The 22,445-nt window shown below is 46.5% G+C and overlaps 1 protein-coding gene across 1 annotated transcript in view; it reads right to left on the reverse strand.

Annotated features, from left to right (window-relative positions):
- The window catches only part of LOC135537858 (alpha-N-acetylgalactosaminide alpha-2,6-sialyltransferase 3-like), a 101,347-nt gene extending 96,526 nt beyond the window's left edge, over positions 1-4,821 (reverse strand). Inside the window, exon 1 of the mRNA XM_064963872.1 lies at positions 4,573-4,821. Within this exon, the coding sequence (XP_064819944.1) occupies positions 4,573-4,599 (27 nt within the window). The 5' untranslated portion in view covers positions 4,600-4,821. The remainder of the gene's footprint in view (positions 1-4,572) is intronic.
- Positions 4,822-22,445: the final 17,624 nt, after the last annotated feature.

Below are 22,445 nucleotides of genomic sequence, written 5' to 3' on the forward strand. Positions count from 1 at the left end.
TTCTCACTGGTCACCCCCAAAGCCAATTCCTCATTGGCCGCCTCTCCTTCCAGTTCTCTGCTGCCAATGACTGGAACTAACTGCAAAAATCTCTGAAGCTGGAGACTCTTACCTCCCTCACTAGCTTTAAGCACCAGCTGTCAGAGCAGATCACAGATCACTGCACCTGTACATAGCTCATCTATAAATAGCCCATCTATCTACCTCATCTCCATACAGTATTTATTCATTTATCTTGTTCCTTTGCACCCCTGTATCTCTACTTGTACATTCATCTTCTGCACATCAATCACTCTAGTGTCTAATTGGTATATTGTAAAAATTTCACCACCATGGCCTATTTATTGCTACCTCTCTTATCCTACCTCCAATCCACATGCTGTTTATAGATTTTCTTCTACTGTATTATTGACTGTATGTTTTGTTTATTCCATGTGTAACTCTGTGTTGTTGTATGTGTTGAACTGCTTTGCTTTATCTTGTCCAGGTCGCAGTTGTAAATGAGAACTTGTTCACAACTGGCCTACCTGGTTAAATAAAGGTGTTCTCAACTGGCCTACCTGGTTAAATAAAGGTGTTCTCAACTACATAAATTTATATAACTACCTGGTTAAATAAAGGGGAAATAAAACATAAAAATAAAACTGGAGAATAAGATGGATGAGAGTTCCAGAGTCTCGTATCAGAGAGACTTGAAAAGCTGCCAGAGACATGGCTGGACTCTATCTACCTGGTTCCTCCATTTTCCGTCAGTTCACAAGTGGCTGAATCTCACCAGAGAAATCATCATAGCGAGGGAAACAGCGCCCCTCTGTCTCTCTATGTGTAGTCCATGTATCTGATGCTGTCTGGACCAAAAGAGTATTACATGTTGCTGAGGTAGCATTTAATTGATCGACGCCAACAAGCATTTGGCCTCCCTTGATACAAAAATGATTCAATAATTAGCCGATCAGCGTTGACCTGCAGCAAAACGCCCCACCAAAAGGAGGCCAGTTTGGATTTGGCTTCACACCAATCAAAACACATTGTAAGCAAAACTTAATTTTGGTTTCTGGTCTGCATGTGTTCATGTTCTGCAGTAACGAGCTTGCTAGATAGGCCTGTTCCTAACCCATGGATAGAGATGTGGATTTGGAAGTCTCTGTACAGGCCAATGATTATATTCACGATTCTAATCTAACCATAAATTAATATATTGTGCCAGTGGCCTAACATGATTGGAGGTCAATATGTAGCCTAGATGTAACCAACTAGTCTCACATTAACTGGTAGTAGTTGACCAATTAGTTATAGTGATTTTACTGACATTAATTTTGTTTATGAATTATTAAGTGATCAAAACTCATAATTATGTTACGAAATTGTTAACAGAATTACCTAAAAATCTGTAATGTAATTACTGTAGCTGAATTGGCTACAAATCATAATAATCACAAACCACAGTTGGGTCACCTGCTATTCGGTTGAATGCATTCAGTTGTACAACTGACTAGGTATCCCCTTTCCCTACTGTCCTCCCTTCCACTGGCATGCTGTTATGTTCAGCAGCCCCTCCCCCTCTCTTTCCCTCTCTCTCCGGTTAATGTCTCTTGAAAAGTAGTTGACATTTATTCAGTCTGGTGTTAGCATCCACAGGCGGACAGGACTGGACCAAATCTAAACCTATCATAGACGTACAGTACCAGTCAAACGTTTGGACACAACTGCTCATTCCAGGGTTTTTCTACATTGTAGAATAATACTTGTAGCATATATGAAATAACACATATGGAATCATGTAGTAACCAAAAAAAAATAAAAAATTGAGATTCTTCAAAGAAGCCATCCTTTGCTTTGATGGCAGCTTTGAACACTTGGAATTCTCTCAACCAGCTTTTACGAGGTAGTCACCTGGAATGCATTTCAATTAACAGGTGTGCCTTGTTTGAGCCAATCAGTTGTGTTGTGACAAGGTAGGGGGGTATACAGAAGATAGCCCTATTTGGTAAAAGACCAAGTCTATATTATGTCAAGAACAGCTCAAATGAGCAAAGAGAAACGACAGTCCATCATTACTTTAAGACATGACGATCAGTCAATGCGGAAAAAATTTCAAAAACTTTGACCGCTTCTTCAAGTGCAGTCACAAAAACCATCAAGTGCTGTGATGAAACTGGCTCTCATGAGGACCGCCACAGGAAAGGAAGACTTTTTTGTACATTAGAGTTACCAGCTTCAGAAATTACAGCCCAAATAAATGCTTCACAGAGTTCAAGTAGCAGACACCTCAGCATCAACTGTTCAGAGGAGACTGTGTGAATCAGGCCTTCATGGTTGATTTGCTGTAAAGAAACCACTACTAAAGGACACCAATAAGAAGAAGAGACTTGGTTGGGCCAAGAAACACGAGCAATGGACATCAGATCTGTGGAAATGTGTCCTGATGAGTCCAAATGTGCGATTTTTGGTTCCAACCACCGTGTCTTAGTGAGACGCAGAGTAAGGTAACGGACGATCGCCGCATGTGTGGTTCCCACCGTGAAGCATGGAGGAGGAGGTGTGATGGTGAGGGGGTACTTTGCTGCTGACACTGTCGGTATATTGTAATATACCCTACTGAACTACACTGTGCTGTACTCTATTGTACTGAACTCTAATCTACGGTTCTGTGTTGTGCTGCAGACATCTTTGTGTCTTAATTCAGAGCAGAAATGTAAGAGTTTTCGGGAAAACATGATCGCATAAAAACCTGAGGGAGATTTTACCGTAATTCCGTTACCAAAGTTTGCATCTGCACAGTTCTTCCACTAAATGTGTTTTTGTAAAATACTAGTTCAGTGTTAATTGTTAAAAGTTGTCCTAGAGCATAGAGTTACATGGTTTGTTAAACTTTGTTTGACTTACTGTACATTTTAAAGTAAAAAAACTGAGTCAAAGTGTAATTCCGTTTCCATGGAATTCACCGAGAGCTACTGCTTACACAGGCAGAAAAAAATCTAAAAGAACATCCAAAATAACAATATATGAGGAAGGTTGAATCCTATTACACCGGCTCTGATGCTTGTCGTATGTGACAGGGCTTATAAAGGGAAACCCAGCCGTGAGATGCCCAATGATGTAGAACCCCCCCCAAAAAACAAGCTAAATGCCTTTTATACTCGTGTTGAGGAATACAACAGGAAGTAAGGGGGCGCTGAGGGTACTGAGCCCTCAACACGGGGGGACCCTCAGGGGTGCATTTGCTTGGTCCCTTCCTGTACTCCCCTTCTCACCCATGACCGCATAGCCATGCACTTCAACACCATCATCAAGTTTGCAAACGACAAGGCGGTGGTAGGCCTGATCACAGACAGCGATGAGAAGGCCAGAGACTTGGCAGTGTGTTGGCAGGACAACAACCTCTCCCTCAACGTCAGTAAACTATCATGGATTATAGGAGAAAGAGGGGAGAGCACGCCCCCATCCACATCGACAGGGCTTTAGTGGAGCGGGTCGAGAGCTTCAAGTTCTTTGGCGTCTACACCACTAAGGACATGGTCCACACACACCAACTCAGTCGTGAAGGGGGCACGACAGCACCTCTTGCCCCTCTGAAAGATTAAAATATATGGCATGGGGCCTAGGATCCACAAAAAGTTATACAGCTGCACCATCGAGAGCATCTTGACTTGCTGAATTACTTGGTATGGCAAATGCACCGCCCTCGACCTCAAGATGCTACAGAGGGTGGTGCGAACAGCCCAGTACATCACTGGGGCTGAGCACCCTGCCATCCAGGACCTCAGTACCAGGCGGTGTCAGAGGAAGGCCAGAAAAATTGCCAAAGACTCCAGGCATCCAAGCCATAGACTGTTCTCTCTGTTACCGTCTGGCATGGGCTCTCGGACCAACAGGCTCCGAGACAGCTTCTACCCCCAACCATAAGACTGCCAAATAGTTCATTAAAGGTTACCCAGACTGTGTGTGTGTGTGTGTGTGTGTGTGTGTGTGTGTGTGTGTGTGTGTGTGTGTGTGTGTGTGTGTGCAGAAAAATAAGTTGTTTGACAATACAAATATAATAGGCTATTTGGAGTCACTGCCGGGCATTTAAATTGATGATCAGTCTATTTAAAACGTGAATTCGAGCTCAAATTGTTTACCACAATGGTCCATGGCATGATAATAAATGTGGGACTTAATTTAACTTGGGTAATGGAAGCCATACTAAATAATTATTTGCACACATCGCAGACCCTGTTCTCTAAACATAGGCTAAGGGGAATCCCTGCACAACGCATGTGGATACATACCAGATCAACGGTTATCGTTGGATACATTGTATCCTTGAGGCCTCTACAATACTGTTTCCCGTTACATTATAACCGATTGAACGTTAACCCACCAGTCAACCACAATTGGTGGTCAAAAAAAAGAGGGCAGAAGAGGGAAACAGTTACACCGCGAACAGCGTCCAGCTGAATACAGCAACGTATAATATTCAAAACACTACCGTCACACTGCCCAGTCAATTTATGCTCCTTTTGAATCACACATAGTTAATACAGTCTGTTAATCAAATTGGCACTTGTTTAAAGAGAGAATCCGTCTTACCTTGCCTATCCAGGCCATCCTAAACATATATTCAGACAATGGTTCTGTCTCGGTTGGAGCTGTTGGGTTTCGTGACGAGATGAAAAACAGTTCTGCCGTTTGTTGTTGTTGTTGTTGTTGTTGTTTTATGTGCGGTTTATTGATGCGCGCGACAAACGCATATTCGGTTGTTTATCAAACGAAGATCATTTCTCCCACATAAATTTTGTAGCGTACCGTTATTCGAGTTATCTCGGCATTCTCCATGGAACCTGGTGTTGGATTGACGTGTGCTGCTACTGGCTGATAGACGCGACCGCACCGCCTCCTGGGGATCACGTGACCCTCTGGTGTCTGATTCTTGATTCCTTCACGCAGGGAGATCATCGAGACAGCCGCAGCCCGGTGTAAGGGTCTGCTGTGCTGCATAGAAGATCATATAAAGAGAATAGGATGGACAAGCTTTGAACTTCAACTGAAGGTGTTTTCTTATGAGATCGAGAAAACCACAAAGCATTCGTTTAATGGGGTTTTATCTTCTGCAGTTTTGGGGGGGGGGGGGGTATTGCCCAAATTACTTCTGAATCACATCACACAGGCTGTGTAGCATTAAAATAATAATAATAATAATAATAATTTGGTGGTTGCCTGTAATTGTCCTATTTCACATATGTACAAGTGTGTATCAATACGCATGTGTGAGTTGGAAACATGTTTGTTTTTTGCATATCCCAACTCTACCCTCAGAGAGTAGGGTCACAGCCAGGGTCTGTCATTACTCTCCGAGAGTAGGGTCACAGCCAGGGTCTGTCATTACTCTCAGAGAGTAGGGTCACAGCCAGGGTCTGTCATTACCCTCAGAGAGTAGGGTCACAGCCAGGGTCTGTCATTACTCTCAGAGAGTAGGGTCACGGCCAGGGTCTGTCATTACTCTCAGAGAGTAGGGTCACAGCCAGGGTCTGCCATTACTCTCAGAGAGTAGGGTCACAGCCAGGGTCTGTCATTACCCTCAGAAAGTAGGGTCACAGCCAGGGTCTACCATTACCCTCAGAGAGTAGGGTCACAGCCAGGGTCTGCCATTACTCTCAGAGAGTAGGGTCAAAGCCAGGGTCTGTCATTACCCTCAGAGAGTAGGGTCACAGCCAGGGTCTGTCATTACCCTCAGAGAGTAGGGTCAAAGCCAGGGTCTGTCATTACTCTCAGAGAGTAGGGTCACAGCCAGGGTCTGCCATTACTCTCAGAGAGTAGGGTCACAGCCAGGGTCTGTCATTACTCTCAGAGAGTAGGGTCACAGCCAGGGTCTGTCATTACTCTCAGAGAGTAGGGTCACAGCCAGGGTCTGTCATTACTCTCAGAGAGTAGGGTCACAGCCAGGGTCTGTCATTACTCTCAGAGAGTAGGGTTACAGCCAGGGTCTGTCATTACTCTCAGAGAGTAGGGTCACAGCCAGGGTCTGTCATTACTCTCAGAGAGTAGGGTCACAGCCAGGGTCTGCCATTACTCTCAGAGAGTAGGGTCACAGCCAGGGTCTGTCATTACTCTCAGAGAGTAGGGTCACAGTCAGGGTCTGCCATTGCCCTCAGAGAGTAGGGTCAAAGCCAGGGTCTGTCATTACTCTCAGAGAGTAGGGTCACAGCCAGGGTCTGTCATTACTCTCAGAGAGTAGGGTCACAGCCAGGGTCTGTCATTACTCTCAGAGAGTAGGGTCACAGCCAGGGTCTGTCATTACCCTCAGAGAGTAGGGTCACAGCCAGGGTCTGTCACTACTCTCAGAGAGTAGGGTCACAGCCAGGGTCTGCCATTACTCTCAGAGAGTAGGGTCACAGCCAGGGTCTGTCATTACCCTCAGAGAGTAGGGTCACAGCCAGGGTCTACCATTACCCTCAGAGAGTAGGGTCACAGCCAGGGTCTGCCATTACTCTCAGAGAGTAGGGTCAAAGCCAGGGTCTGTCATTACCCTCAGAGAGTAGGGTCACAGCCAGGGTCTGTCATTACTCTCAGAGAGTAGGGTCACAGCCAGGGTCTACCATTACTCTCAGAGAGTAGGGTCACAGCCAGGGTCTGTCACTACTCTCAGAGAGTAGGGTCACAGCCAGGGTCTGTCATTACTCTCAGAGAGTAGGGTCACAGCCAGGGTCTGTCACTACTCTCAGAGAGTAGGGTCACAGCCAGGGTCTGTCATTACTCTCAGAGAGTAGGGTCACAGCCAGGGTCTGCCATTACCCTCAGAGAGTAGGGTCACAGCCAGGGTCTGTCATTACTCTCAGAGAGTAGGGTCACAGCCAGGGTCTGTCATTACTCTCAGAGAGTAGGGTCACAGCCAGGGTCTGTCATTACTCTCAGAGAGTAGGGTCACAGCCAGGGTCTGTCATTACTCTCAGAGAGTAGGGTCACAGCCAGGGTCTGCCATTACTCTCAGAGAGTAGGGTCACAGCCAGGGTCTGTCATTACTCTCAGAGAGTAGGGTCACAGCCAGGGTCTGTCATTACTCTCAGAGAGTAGGGTCACAGCCAGGGTCTGTCATTACTCTCAGAGAGTAGGGTCACAGCCAGGGTCTGCCATTGCCCTCAGAGAGTAGGGTCAAAGCCAGGGTCTGTCATTACTCTCAGAGAGTAGGGTCACAGCCAGGGTCTGCCATTACTCTCAGAGAGTAGGGTCACAGCCAGGGTCTGTCATTACTCTCAGAGAGTAGGGTCACAGCCAGGGTCTGCCATTACTCTCAGAGAGTAGGGTCACAGCCAGGGTCTGTCATTACTCTCAGAGAGTAGGGTCACAGTCAGGGTCTGCCATTGCCCTCAGAGAGTAGGGTCAAAGCCAGGGTCTGTCATTACTCTCAGAGAGTAGGGTCACAGCCAGGGTCTGCCATTACTCTCAGAGAGTAGGGTCACAGCCAGGGTCTGTCATTACTCTCAGAGAGTAGGGTCACAGCCAGGGTCTGTCATTACTCTCAGAGAGTAGGGTCACAGCCAGGATCTACCATTACTCTCAGAGAGTAGGGTCACAGCCAGGGTCTGTCATTACTCTCAGAGAGTAGGGTCACAGCCAGGGTCTGTCATTACTCTCAGAGAGTAGGGTCACAGCCAGGGTCTGTCATTACTCTCAGAGAGTAGGGTCACAGCCAGGGTCTAGTCATTACTCTCAGAGAGTAGGGTCACAGCCAGGGTCTGTCACTACTCTCAGAGAGTAGGGTCACAGCCAGGGTCTGTCATTACTCTCAGAGAGTAGGGTCACAGCCAGGGTCTGTCATTACTCTCAGAGAGTAGGGTCACAGCCAGGGTCTGTCATTACTCTCAGAGAGTAGGGTCACAGCCAGGGTCTGTCATTACTCTCAGAGAGTAGGGTCACAGCCAGGGTCTGTCATTACTCTCAGAGAGTAGGGTCACAGCCAGGGTCTGTCATTACTCTCAGGGAGTAGGGTCACAGCCAGGATCTACCATTACTCTCAGAGAGTAGGGTCACAGCCAGGGTCTGTCATTACCCTCAGAGAGTAGGGTCACAGCCAGGGTCTGTCATTACTCTCAGGGAGTAGGGTCACAGTCAGGGTCTGCCATTACTCTCAGAGAGTAGGGTCACAGCCAGGGTCTGCCATTACTCTCAGAGAGTAGGGTCACAGCCAGGGTCTGTCATTACTCTCAGAGAGTAGGGTCACAGCCAGGGTCTGTCATTACTCTCAGAGAGTAGGGTCACAGCCAGGATCTACCATTACAGGATCTACCATTCTCAGAGAGTAGGGTCACAGCCAGGGTCTGTCATTACTCTCAGAGAGTAGGGTCACAGCCAGGGTCTGTCATTACTCTCAGAGAGTAGGGTCACAGCCAGGGTCTGTCATTACTCTCAGAGAGTAGGGTCAAAGCCAGGGTCTGTCATTACTCTCAGAGAGTAGGGTCACAGTCAGGGTCTGCCATTACTCTCAGAGAGTAGGGTCACAGCCAGGGTCTGCCATTACTCTCAGAGAGTAGGGTCACAGCCAGGGTCTGTCATTACTCTCAGAGAGTAGGGTCAAAGCCAGGGTCTGTCATTACTCTCAGAGAGTAGGGTCACAGTCAGGGTCTGCCATTACTCTCAGAGAGTAGGGTCACAGCCAGGGTCTGCCATTACTCTCAGAGAGTAGGGTCACAGCCAGGGTCTGTCATTACTCTCAGGGAGTAGGGTCACAGCCAGGGTCTGTCACTACTCTCAGAGAGTAGGGTCACAGCCAGGGTCTAGTCATTACTCTCAGAGAGTAGGGTCACAGCCAGGGTCTGTCATTACCCTCAGAGAGTAGGGTCACAGCCAGGGCCTGCCATTACTCTCAGAGAGTAGGGTCACAGCCAGGGTCTGTCACTACTCTCAGAGAGTAGGGTCACAGCCAGGGTCTGTCATTACTCTCAGGGAGTAGGGTCACAGTCAGGGTCTGCCATTACTCTCAGAGAGTAGGGTCACAGCCAGGATCTACCATTACTCTCAGAGAGTAGGGTCACAGCCAGGGTCTGCCATTACTCTCAGGGAGTAGGGTCACAGCCAGGATCTACCATTACTCTCAGAGAGTAGGGTCACAGCCAGGGTCTGTCATTACCCTCAGAGAGTAGGGTCACAGCCAGGGTCTGTCATTACTCTCAGAGAGTAGGGTCACAGCCAGGGTCTGTCATTACTCTCAGAGAGTAGGGTCACAGCCAGGGTCTGTCATTACTCTCAGAGAGTAGGGTCACAGCCAGGGTCTGTCATTACTCTCAGAGAGTAGGGTCACAGCCAGGGTCTGTCATTACTCTCAGAGAGTAGGGTCACAGCCAGGGTCTGTCATTACTCTCAGAGAGTAGGGTCACAGCCAGGGTCTGTCATTACTCTCAGAGAGTAGGGTCACAACCAGGGTCTGCCATTACTCTCAGAGAGTAGGGTCACAGCCAGGGTCTGCCATTACCCTCAGAGAGTAGGGTCACAGCCAGGGTCTGTCATTACTCTCAGAGAGTAGGGTCACGGCCAGGGTCTGTCATTACTCTCAGAGAGTAGGGTCACAGCCAGGGTCTGTCATTACTCTCAGAGAGTAGGGTCACAGCCAGGGTCTGCCATTACTGATGGTGACCCTGGAGCAATTTAGGTTAAAGTGCCTTCAGAAAGTATTCATAACCCTTGACTTGTTCTCCATTCTGTTGTGAGTGCCTTGCTCAAGGGCACATTGACACATTTTTCAGCTGGGGTATTCGAACAAGCGAGCAGCTTTTATCTTCCTGTCCCATCTCTCTAACTGATCGGCTACCTGTTGCTCTGGGGGTCATTATGACAAACTCATCACTGGAAAAACAACACTACTTGTTAGTCCCAGTCAAAGTTATAATGCCTTCTGGTTTTATTGTATTTATACCCACCTGTAATCACCTGTAATCACCTGTAATCACCTGTACCCACCTGTAATCACCTGTAATCACCTGTAATCACCTGTACCCACCTGTAATCACCTGTAATCACCTGTAATCACTTGTAATCACCTGTAATCACTTGTAATCAAATCACATTTTTTTTAAATCAAATTGTATTTGCATAGTAAACAGGTGTGGACTAACAGTGAAATGCTTGGTAAACAACAGGTGTGGACTAACAGTGAAATGCTGACTGAAGGGTCCTTGGTAAACAACAGGTGTGGACTAACAGTGAAATGCTTGGTAAACAACAGGTGTGGACTAACAGTGAAATGCTTGGTAAACAACAGGTGTGGACTAACAGTGAAATGCTTGATAAACAACAGGTGTAGACTAACAGTGAAATGCTTGGTAAACAACAGGTGTGGACTAACAGTGAAATGCTTGGTAAACAACAGGTGTGGACTAACAGTGAAATGCTTGGTAAACAACAGGTGTGGACTAACAGTGAAATGCTTGGTAAACAACAGGTGTGGACTAACAGTGAAATGCTTGATAAACAACAGGTGTAGACTAACAGTGAAATGCTTGATAAACAACAGGTGTGGACTAACAGTGAAATGCTTGGTAAACAACAGGTGTGGACTAACAGTGTAATGCTTGGTAAACAACAGGTGTAGACTAACAGTGTAATGCTTGGTAAACAACAGGTGTGGACTAACAGTGAAATGCTTGGTAAACAACAGGTGTGGACTAACAGTGTAATGCTGACTGAAGGGTCCTTGGTAAACAACAGGTGTAGACTAACAGTGTAATGCTTGGTAAACAACAGGTGTAGACTAACAGTGAAATGCTTGGTAAACAACAGGTGTAGACTAACAGTGAAATGCTTGGTAAACAACAGGTGTAGACTAACAGTGAAATGCTGACTGAAGGGTCCTTGGTAAACAACAGGTGTGGACTAACAGTGAAATGCTTGGTAAACAACAGGTGTGGACTAACAGTGTAATGCTTGGTAAACAACAGGTGTAGACTAACAGTGTAATGCTTGGTAAACAACAGGTGTAGACTAACAGTGTAATGCTTGGTAAACAACAGGTGTAGACTAACAGTGAAATGCTTGGTAACAACAGGTGTAGACTAACAGTGAAATGCTTGGTAAACAACAGGTGTAGACTAACAGTGAAATGCTTGGTAACAACAGGTGTAGACTAACAGTGAAATGCTTGGTAAACAACAGGTGTAGACTAACAGTGAAATGCTGACTGAAGGGTCCTTGGTAAACAACAGGTGTGGACTAACAGTGAAATGCTTGGTAAACAACAGGTGTAGACTAACAGTGAAATGCTTGGTAAACAACAGGTGTAGACTAACAGTGAAATGCTGACTGAAGGGTCCTTGGGACTACCGGGCCCAAGTCAATGTGCAGGGTTACAAGGTAATAGCATGGCTATAACCAGTGAACCTATCGAGTCGAGAGCCCTGCTGAAATAGTGAAGGATTTAAAACAAGTTGAGCATAACAAATAAATAACAAATATATATTTACAACCCAAAACAAGGCTGTTTTGAAAGAAAGTATAAAACATTTGATCAATTGCATTTTACAGCAATACCACTGGCAGCAACGTCTTTACAGAAATGACATAACCTAATAACAGAACTGTGCTTTATCTACCCTGGGTGCCATCGCGAAATAGAAATGAGCAGCTTCATGGTAATAACATAAAACTTACAACAGAAGGAGAATTTAATTACCAGAGCTAAGGCACTAACGTTACCTAATAATAACAACCAATGGTACCAGCAACGTTCACTAACAACATCAACCAATGGTACCAGCAACGTTCACTAACGTTACCTAACAACATCAACCAATGGTACCAGCAACGTTCACTAACAACATCAACCAATGGTACCAGCAACGTTCACTAACGTTACCTAACAACATCAACCAATGGTACCAGCAACGTTCACTAACAACATCAACCAATGGTACCAGCAGCGTTCACATCAACCGTTACCTAACAACATCAACCAATGGTACCAGCAACGTTCACTAACAACATCAACCAATGGTACCAGCAACGTTCACTAACGTTACCTAACAACATCAACCAATGGTACCAGCAACGTTCACTAACGTTACCTAATAATAACAACCAATGGTAACAGCAACGTTCACTAACGTTACCTAATAATAACAACCAATGGTACCAGCAAAGTTCTCTAACGTTACCTAACAACATCAACCAATGGTGGTTACCTAACAACACAACCAATGGTACCAACGTTCTCTAACGTTACCTAACAACATCAACCAATGGTACCAGCAACGTTAACTAACAACATCAACCAATTCACTCACTAACGTTACCTAATAATAACAACCAATGGTACCTAAACCTAACAATATCAACCAATGGTTACGTTACCTAATAACAACAACCAATGGTACCAGCAACGTTTCGTTACTAACAACATCAACCAATGGTACCAGCAACGTTCACTAACAACATCAACCAATGGTACCAGCAACGTTCACTAACAACAACAACCAATTACCTAACAACATCAACCAATGGTACCAGCAACGTTCACTAACGTTACCTAACAACATCAACCAATGGTTACACTAACGTTACATTTAAGTCATTTAAACGCTCTTATCAGCGACTTACAATGTGAATTCACCTTCTGACATCAGTGGAACAGCCACTTTACAATAGTGCATCTAAGTCATTTAAGGGGGGGGTGAGAAGGATTGCTTTATCCTATCCTAGGTATTCCTTGAAGAGGTGGGGTTTCAGGTGTCTCCGGAAGGTGGTGATTGACTCCGCTGTCCTGGCGTCGTGAGGGAGTTTGTTCCACCATTGGGGGGCCAGAGCAGCGAACAGTTTTGACTGGGCTGAGCGGGAACTGTACTTCCTCAGTGGTAGGGAGGCGAGCAGGCCAAGGTGGATGACAGTGCCCTTGTTTGGGTGTAGGGCCTGATCAGAGCCTGGAGGTACTGCGGTGCCGTTCCCCTCACAGCTCCGTAGGCAAGCACCATGGTCTTGTAGCGGATGCGAGCTTCAACTGGAAGCCAGTGGAGAGAGCGGAGGAGCGGGGTGACGTGAGAGAACTTGGGAAGGTTGAACACCAGACGGGCTGCGGCGTTCTGGATGATAGGGGTTTAATGGCACAGGCAGGGAGCCCAGCAAGTTGCAGTAATCAGACGGGAGATGACAAGTGCCTGGATTAGGACCTGCGCAACAGGGGCGTACTCTGCGGATGTTGTAGAGCATGAACCTACAGGAACGGGCCACCGCCTTGATGTTAGTTCGACAGGGTGTTGTCCAGGATCACGCCAAGGTTCAGCGCTCTCAATGGAGTTGTCCAATGGCGAGATCATACGGGCAGTCCTTCCCCGGGAGGAAGAGCAGCTCCGTCTTGCCGAGGTTCAGCTTGAGGTGGTGATCCGTCATCCACACTGATATGTCTGCCAGACATGCAATTCGCCACCTGGTCATCAGAAGGGGGAAAGGAGAAGGTGTGTGTCGTCTGCAGCAATGATAGGAGAGACCATGTGAGGTTATGACAGAGCCAAGTGACTTGGTGTATACGAGAATTAGAACAGAGCCCTGGGGGACACCAGTGGTGAGAGCGCGTGGCGAGGAGACATTTAAGTCATTTAGCGTGGGCCGCACCAGACTCGGAGAGGGTGGAGAGGAGGATCTGATGGTTATCCAGTGACTAGAAGCCTCCATTGATAGTCTCCAAATTGGTGAATTCACCTTCTGACATCAGTGGAACAGCCACTTTACAATAGTGCATCTAAGTCATTTAAGGGGGGTGAGAAGGATTGCTTTATCCTATCCTAGGTATTCCTTGAAGAGGTGGGGTTTCAGGTGTCTCCGGAAGGTGGTGATTGACTCCGCTGTCCTGGCGTCGTGAGGGAGTTTGTTCCACCATTGGGGGCCAGAGCAGCGAACAGTTTTGACTGGGCTGAGCGGGAACTGTACTTCCTCAGTGGTAGGGAGGCGAGCAGGCCAGAGGTGGATGAACGCAGTGCCCTTGTTTGGGTGTAGGGCCTGATCAGAGCCTGGAGGTACTGCGGTGCCGTTCCCCTCACAGCTCCGTAGGCAAGCACCATGGTCTTGTAGCGGATGCGAGCTTCAACTGGAAGCCAGTGGAGAGAGCGGAGGAGCGGGGTGACGTGAGAGAACTTGGGAAATGGCACAGGCAGGGAGCCCAGACTCTGCGGATGTTGTAGAGCATGAACCTACAGGAACGGGCCACCGCCTTGATGTTAGTTGAGAACGACAGGGTGTTGTCCAGGATCACGCCAAGGTTCTTAGCGCTCTGGGAGGAGGAAACAATGGAGTTGTCAACCGTGATGGCGAGATCATGGAACGGGCAGTCCTTCCCCGGGAGGAAGAGCAGCTCCGTCTTGCCGAGGTTCAGCTTGAGGTGGTGATCCGTCATCCACACTGATATGTCTGCCAGACATGCAGAGATGCGATTAGCCACCTGGTCATCAGAAGGGGGAAAGGAGAAGATTAATTGTGTGTCGTCTGCATAGCAATGATAGGAGAGACCATGTGAGGTTATGACAGAGCCAAGTGACTTGGTGTATAGCGAGAATAGGAGAGGGCCTAGAACAGAGCCCTGGGGGACACCAGTGGTGAGAGCGCGTGTCAGGTAGGACGCAATCCAAGCGTGGGCCGCACCGGAGATGCCCAACTCGGAGAGGGTGGAGAGGAGGATCTGATGGTTCACAGTGTCGAAGGCAGCCGATAGGTCTAGAAGGATGAGAGCAGAGGAGAGAGAGTTAGCTTTAGCAGTGCGGAGCGCCTCCGTGATACAGAGAAGAGCAGTCTCAGTTGAATGACTAGTCTTGAAACCTGACTGATTTGGATCAAGAAGGTCATTCTGAGAGAGATAGCGGGAGAGCTGGCCAAGGACGGCACGTTCAAGAGTTTTGGAGAGAAAAGAAAGAAGGGATACTGGTCTGTAGTTGTTGACATCGGAGGGATCGAGTGTAGGTTTTTCAGAAGGGGTGCAACTCTCGCTCTCTTGAAGACGGAAGGGACGTAGCCAGCGGTCAGGGATGAGTTGATGAGCGAGGTGAGGTAAGGGAGAAGGTCTCCGGAAATGGTCTGGAGAAGAGAGGAGGGGATAGGGTCAAGCGGGCAGGTTGTTGGGCGGCCGGCCGTCACAAGAAGCGAGATTTCATCTGGAGATAGAGGGGAGAAAGAGGTCAGAGCACAGGGTAGGGCAGTGTGAGCAGAACCAGCGGTGTCGTTTGACTTAGCAAACGAGGATCGGATGTCGTCGACCTTCTTTTCAAAATGGTTGACGAAGTCATCTGCAGAGAGGGAGGAGGGGGGAGGGGAGGAGGATTCAGAAGGGAGGAGAAGGTGGCAAAGAGCTTCCTAGGGTTAGAGGCAGATGCTTGGAATTTAGAGTGGAAGAAAGTGGCTTTAGCAGCAGAGACAGAGGAGGAAAATGTAGAGAGGAGGGAGTGAAAGGATGCCAGGTCCGCAGGGAGGCGAGTTTTCCTCCATTTCCGAGTCTTGAAACCTGACTGATTTGGATCAAGAAGGTCATTCTGAGAGAGATAGCGGGAGAGCTGGGCCAAGGACGGCACGTTCAAGAGTTTTGGAGAGAAAAGAAAGAAGGGATACTGGTCTGTAGTTTTGACCTCCAGGTTTTTTTCCGCTGAAGACGGCTGCCCGGAGCACTGTTCTGTGAGCTCGCAATGAGTCGTCGAGCCACGGAGCGGGAGGGGAGGACCGAGCCGGCCTGGAAGATAGGGGACATAGAGAGTCAAAGGATGCAGAAAGGGAAGAGAGGAGGGTTGAGGAGGCAGAATCAGGAGATAGGTTGGAGAAGGTATGAGCAGAGGGAAGAGATGATAGGATGGAAGAGGAGAGAGTAGATGGGGGGAGAGAGAGCGAAGGTTGGGACGGCGCGATACCATCCGAGTAGGGGCAGTGTGGGAAGTGTTGGATGAGAGCGAGAGGGAAAAGGATACAAGGTAGTGGTCGGAGACTTGGAGGGGAGTTGCAATGAGGTTAGTGGAAGAACAGCATCTAGTAAAGATGAGGTCGAGCGTATTGCCTGCCTTGTGAGTAGGGGGAAGGTGAGAGGGTGAGGTCAAAGAGGAGAGGAGTGGAAAGAAGGAGGCAGAGAGGAATGAGTCAAAGGTAGACATGGGGAGGTTAAAGTCGCCCAGGACTGTGAGAGGTGAGCCGTCCTCAGGAAAGGAGCTTATCAAGGCATCAAGCTCATTGATGAACTCTCCGAGGGAACCTGGAGGGCGATAAATGATAAGGATGTTAAGCTTGAAAGGGCTGGTAACTGTGACAGCATGGAATTCAAAGGAGGCGATAGACAGGTGGGTAAGGGGAGAGAGAGAGAATGACCACTTGGGAGAGATGAGGATCCCGGTGCCACCACCCCGCTGACCAGAAGCTCTCGGGGTGTGCGAGAACACGTGGGCGGACGAAGAGAGAGCAGTAGGAGTAGCAGTGTTGTCTGTGGTGATCCATGTTTCCGTCAGTGCCAAGAAGTCGAGGGACTGGAGGGAGGCATAGGCTGAGATGAACTCTGCCTTGTTGGCCGCAGATCGGCAGTTCCAGAGGCTACCGGAGACCAGGAACTCCACGTGGGTCGTGCGCGCTGGGACCACCAGATTAGGGTGGCCGCGGCCACGCGGTGTGGAGCGTTTGTATGGTCTGTGCAGAGAGGAGAGAACAGGGATAGATAGACACATAGTTGACAGGCTACAGAAGAGGCTACGCTAATGCAAAGGAGATTGGAATGACAAGTGGACTACACGTCTCGAATGTTCAGAAAGTTAAGCTTACGTAGCAAGAATCTTATTGACTAAAATGATTGAAATGATACAGTACTGCTGGAGTAGGCTAGCTGGTAGTGGCTGCGATGTTGACACTACACTAATCAAGTCGTTCCGTCGAGTGTAATAGTTTCTACAGTGCTGCTATTCGGGGGCTAGCTGGCTAGCTAGCAAGGTTGATTGCGTTCCGTTACGTTAAAAGAACGACAATAGCTGGCTGGCTAACCTAGAAAATCGCTCTAGGCTACACAATTGTCTTAGATACAAAGACGGCTATGTAGCTAGCTAGCTACGATCAAACAAAACAAACCGTTGTACTGTAATAGTTACTACAGTGCTGCTATTCGGGGGCTAGCTGGCTAGCTACGTTAGAAGAACGACAATAGCTGGCCAGCTAACCTAGAAAATCGCTCTAGGCTACACAATTGTCTTAGATACAAAGACGGCTATGTAGCTAGCTAGCTACGATCAAACAAAACAAACCGTTGTACTGTAATAGTTACTACAGTGCTGCTATTCGGGGGCTAGCTGGCTAGCTACGTTAGAAGAACGACAATAGCTGGCCAGCTAACCTAGAAAATCGCTCTAGACTACACAATTGTCTTAGATACAAAGACGGCTATGTAGCTGGCTAGCTACGATCAAACAAATCAAACCGTTGTACTGTAATGAAGTGAAATGAAAATGTGATACTACCTGTGGAGCAACGCGGAATGTTGACCGGGTAGTTAGAGTTCAATTCGGTAGAGGTTGGCTAGCTGTTGGCTAGCTAGCTAGCAGCATTTCCTACGTTAAGGACGACAAATAGCTGGCTAGCTAACCTCGGTAAATTAAGATAATCACTCTAAGTCTACACACTCTAAACTGCACAATTATCTTGGATACGAAGACAACTATGTAGCTAGCTGACACTACGCTAATCGAGTCGTTCAGTTGAGTGTAATAGTTTCTACAGTGCTAGTGGACAGTGGATGTTAGCTAGCTGCTTAGCTAGCTGCTGGGCAGATACGTTAGGACGACGAAATACGATAATTATGCAATTGTCGTTGATACAAAGACGGCTATGTAGCTGGCTAAGAAGAAATTGCTAAGATTAGACAAATCAAACCGTTGTACTATAACGAAATGTAATGAAAAGTTATACTACCTGCGGACCGAAGTGTAGATGCGACCCATTCATCCATTACCCTAATCGCCAAATAGGTCAACATTCATCCATTACCCTAATCGCCAAATAGGTCAACATTCATCCATTACCCTAATCGCCAAATAGGTCAACATTCAACCATTTGCTTCGTCCGACCTCGGTAGGATGTTGGCCTTTACGAAGGCCATGGCCTTGAGGGGGTCTAGGGTTCCTTTCTCGTCCTGTTGTATGTTATACGGAGCCGGGTGGTTAAAGCCACACGCTCGTGCAGATCTCCATTTCTGTCTGGCTCGGGTGGTCTCTGAGACTCTTAGAGACTGTTAAAGGTGGCTGTTCCCAGGGTTTGGTCTCTGAGACTCTTAGAGACTGTTAAAGGTGGCTGTTCCCAGGGTTTGGTCTCTGAGACTCTTAGAGACTGTTAAAGGTGGCTGTTCCCAGGGTTTGGTCTCTGAGACTCTTAGAGACTGTTAAAGGTGGCTGTTCCCAGGGTTTGGTCTCTGAGACTCTTAGAGACTGTTAAAGGTGGCTGTTCCCAGGGTTTGGTCTCTGAGACTCTTAGAGACTGTTAAAGGTGGCTGTTCCCAGAGTTTGGTCTCTGAGACTCTTAGAGACTGTTAAAGGTGGCTGTTCCCAGGGTTTGGTCTCTGAGACTCTTAGAGACTGTTAAAGGTGTCTGTTCCCAGGGTTTGGTCTCTGAGACTCTTAGAGACTCTTAAAGGTGGCTGTTCCCAGGGTTTGGTCTCTGAGACTCTTAGAGACTGTTAAAGGTGGCTGTTCCCAGGGTTTGGTCTCTGAGACTCTTAGAGACTGTTAAAGGTGGCTGTTCCCAGGGTTTGGTCTCTGAGACTCTTAGAGACTGTTAAAGGTGGCTGTTCCCAGGGTTTGGTCTCTGAGACTCTTAGAGACTGTTAAAGGTGGCTGTTCCCAGGGTTTGGTCTCTGAGACTCTTAGAGACTGTTAAAGGTGGCTGTTCCCAGGTTTTGGTCTCTGAGACTCTTAGAGACTGTTAAAGGTGGCTGTTCCCAGGGTTTGGTCTCTGAGACTCTTAGAGACTGTTAAAGGTGGCTGTTCCCAGGGTTTGGTCTCTGAGACTCGTAGAGACTGTTAAAGGTGGCTGTTCCCAGGGTTTGGTCTCTGAGACTCGTAGAGACTGTTAAAGGTGGCTGTTCCCAGGGTTTGGTCTCTGAGACTCTTAGAGACTGTTAAAGGTGGCTGTTCCCAGGGTTTGGTTTCTGAGACTCTGTGTTAAAGGTGACTGAGTGATGGGCTCTCCTCTGGTCTGTAACCCTCCTCCTGTGATGACAGACACAAACACACACAGTGAGACACACACACGGTGAGACACACACACAGTGAGACACACACACAGTGAGACACACACACTGTGACACACACACACTGTGACACACATGCACTGACAGACAAACAGACAATGCCAGGGGTATAAGTTCCCAGTGAAGCGAAGTCCTTTTGTAGCTTACTGTAATAGAATCCACTTCGAGGAGAGATAACCTCCTGTACAGGGCAGATAGAAAGGGAGAGAGATGTACTGGAAGATGTACAGGAAGATAAAGACTATACATGGCAGATAGAGAGATGCACAGGAAGATAAATACTGTACAGGGCAGATAGAGAGATGTACAGGAAGATAAATACTGTACAGGGCAGATAGAGAGATGTACAGGAAGATAAATACTGTACAGGGCAGATAGAGAGATGTACAGGAAGATAAATACTGTACAGGGCAGATAGAGAGATGTACAGGAAGATAAATACTGTACAGGGCAGATAGAGAGATGTACAGGAAGATAAATAGTGTACAGGGCAGATAGAGAGATGTACAGGAAGATAAATACTGTACAGGGCAGATAGAGAGATGTACAGGAAGATAAATAGTGTACAGGGCAGATAGAGAGATGTACAGGAAGATAAATACTGTACAGGGCAGATAGAGAGATGTACAGGAAGATAAATACTGTACAGGGCAGATAGAGAGATGTACAGGAAGATAAATACTGTACAGGGCAGATAGAGAGATGTACAGGAAGATAAATACTGTACAGGGCAGATAGAGAGATGTACAGGAAGATAAATAGTGTACAGGGCAGATAGAGAGATGTACAGGAAGATAAATACTGTACATGGCAGATAGAGAGATGCACAGGAAGATAAATACTGTACAGGGCAGATAGAGAGATGTACAGGAAGATAAATACTGTACAGGGCAGATAGAGAGATGTACAGGAAGATAAATACTGTACAGGGCAGATAGAGAGATGTACAGGAAGATAAATACTGTACAGGGCAGATAGAGAGATGTACAGGAAGATAAATACTGTACAGGGCAGATAGAGAGATGTACAGGAAGATAAATAGTGTACAGGGCAGATAGAGAGATGTACAGGAAGATAAATACTGTACATGGCAGATAGAGAGATGTACAGGAAGATAAATACTGTACAGGGCAGATAGAGAGATGTACAGGAAGATAAATACTGTACAGGGCAGATAGAGAGATGTACAGGAAGATAAATACTGTACAGGGCAGATAGAGAGATGTACAGGAAGATAAATACTGTACAGAGCAGATAGAGAGATGTACAGGAAGATAAATACTGTACAGGGCAGATAGAGAGATGTACAGGAAGATAAATACTGTACAGGGCAGATAGAGAGATGTACAGGAAGATAAATACTGTACAGGGCAGATAGAGAGATGCACAGGAAGATAAATACTGTACAGGGCAGATAGAGAGATGTACAGGAAGATAAATACTGTACAGAGCAGATAGAGAGATGTACAGGAAGATAAATACTGTACAGGGCAGATAGAGAGATGTACAGGAAGATAAATACTGTACAGGGCAGATAGAGAGATGCACAGGAAGATAAAGACTGTACAGGGCAGATAGAGAGATGTACAGGAAGATAAATACTGTACAGAGCAGATAGAGAGATGTACAGGAAGATAAATACTGTACAGGGCAGATAGAGAGATGTACAGGAAGATAAATACTGTACAGGGCAGATAGAGAGATGTACAGGAAGATAAATACTGTACAGGGCAGATAGAGAGATGTACAGGAAGATAAATACTGTACATGGCAGATAGAGAGATGTACAGGAAGATAAATACTGTACAGAGCAGATAGAGAGATGTACAGGAAGATAAATACTGTACAGGGCAGATAGAGAGATGTACAGGAAGATAAATACTGTACAGGGCAGATAGAGAGATGTACAGGAAGATAAATACTGTACAGGGCAGATAGAGAGATGCACAGGAAGATAAATACTGTACAGGGCAGATAGAGAGATGCACAGGAAGATAAATACTGTACATGGCAGATAGAGAGATGCACAGGAAGATAAATACTGTACAGGGCAGATAGAGAGATGTACAGGAAGATAAATAGTGTACAGGGCAGATAGAGAGATGTACAGGAAGATAAATACTGTACATGGCAGATAGAGAGATGCACAGGAAGATAAATACTGTACAGGGCAGATAGAGAGATGCACAGGAAGATAAATACTGTACAGGGCAGATAGAGAGATGTACAGGAAGATAAATACTGTACAGGGCAGATAGAGAGATGTACAGGAAGATAAATACTGTACATGGCAGATAGAGAGATGCACAGGAAGATAAATACTGTACAGGGCAGATAGAGAGATGTACAGGAAGATAAATACTGTACAGGGCAGATAGAGAGATGTACAGGAAGATAAATACTGTACAGGGCAGATACGTACAGTTGAATTCGGAAGTTCTCGTTTAATTAGGTTGGAGTCATTAAAACTCGTTGTTCAACCACTCCTCAAATTCCTTTTTTTTTTTTTTTTTTTGTAATAGTATTTTTATTGGAATTTCACAGTTTTCACCCAAATTAAGAGATACAACAACAGAGACAAGGCACACAGAACAAAAACAAATCACCATCATTGCCTCTCTCAATACATACATTTTAAACGAAGTTACAAACAGAAATTAAACAAAAAAGCTCAGTTTAAACCAAGAGGTTAGGTTCCACACTTGGAACGTACAGTGTAGTTCTAAGATACATAGATCTCCGCCATTCTAAGTGAATCCTTGCAGCATAATAGCTGATACATCAGGTTCTAGGTAATTTAGATAAGGTTCCCATACTTTGTAGAACTGGTCTGTTTTAGAATGCAATGTACATGTCAGATATTCCAGAGGCACCCATTCAAATAGTATCTTATGCCAATCTTTAATAGAAGGAACCTTATCACTAATCCACTGTAAAAGGATGTTTTTCCTCGCTGCGAAGGTAAGGATGTTGTAAAGCCTCCTTTTACCCACAGAAGTAACATGCCTACTAGGGAGACCTAACAATAAAGAAACTGGGTCCAGCTCTAGATCAACCCCTAGGATCTTTTCAATTTCTTGCAGAACACCAGACCAGTATCTTTGTATTTTGGTACATGACCATAAACAATGTGTTAGGGTGCCTGTATCAGTTTTGTATTTAAGACACTGAGGGGAAGAGGAAGTGGGGCTAAAAGCATGTCTGCGATTTGGGGATATATGCAATCTGTGTATTATT

The sequence above is a fragment of the Oncorhynchus masou genome, unplaced genomic scaffold (genome assembly GCF_036934945.1).
Source record: "Oncorhynchus masou masou isolate Uvic2021 unplaced genomic scaffold, UVic_Omas_1.1 unplaced_scaffold_858, whole genome shotgun sequence".
Taxonomy (NCBI): Eukaryota; Metazoa; Chordata; class Actinopteri; order Salmoniformes; family Salmonidae; genus Oncorhynchus; species Oncorhynchus masou.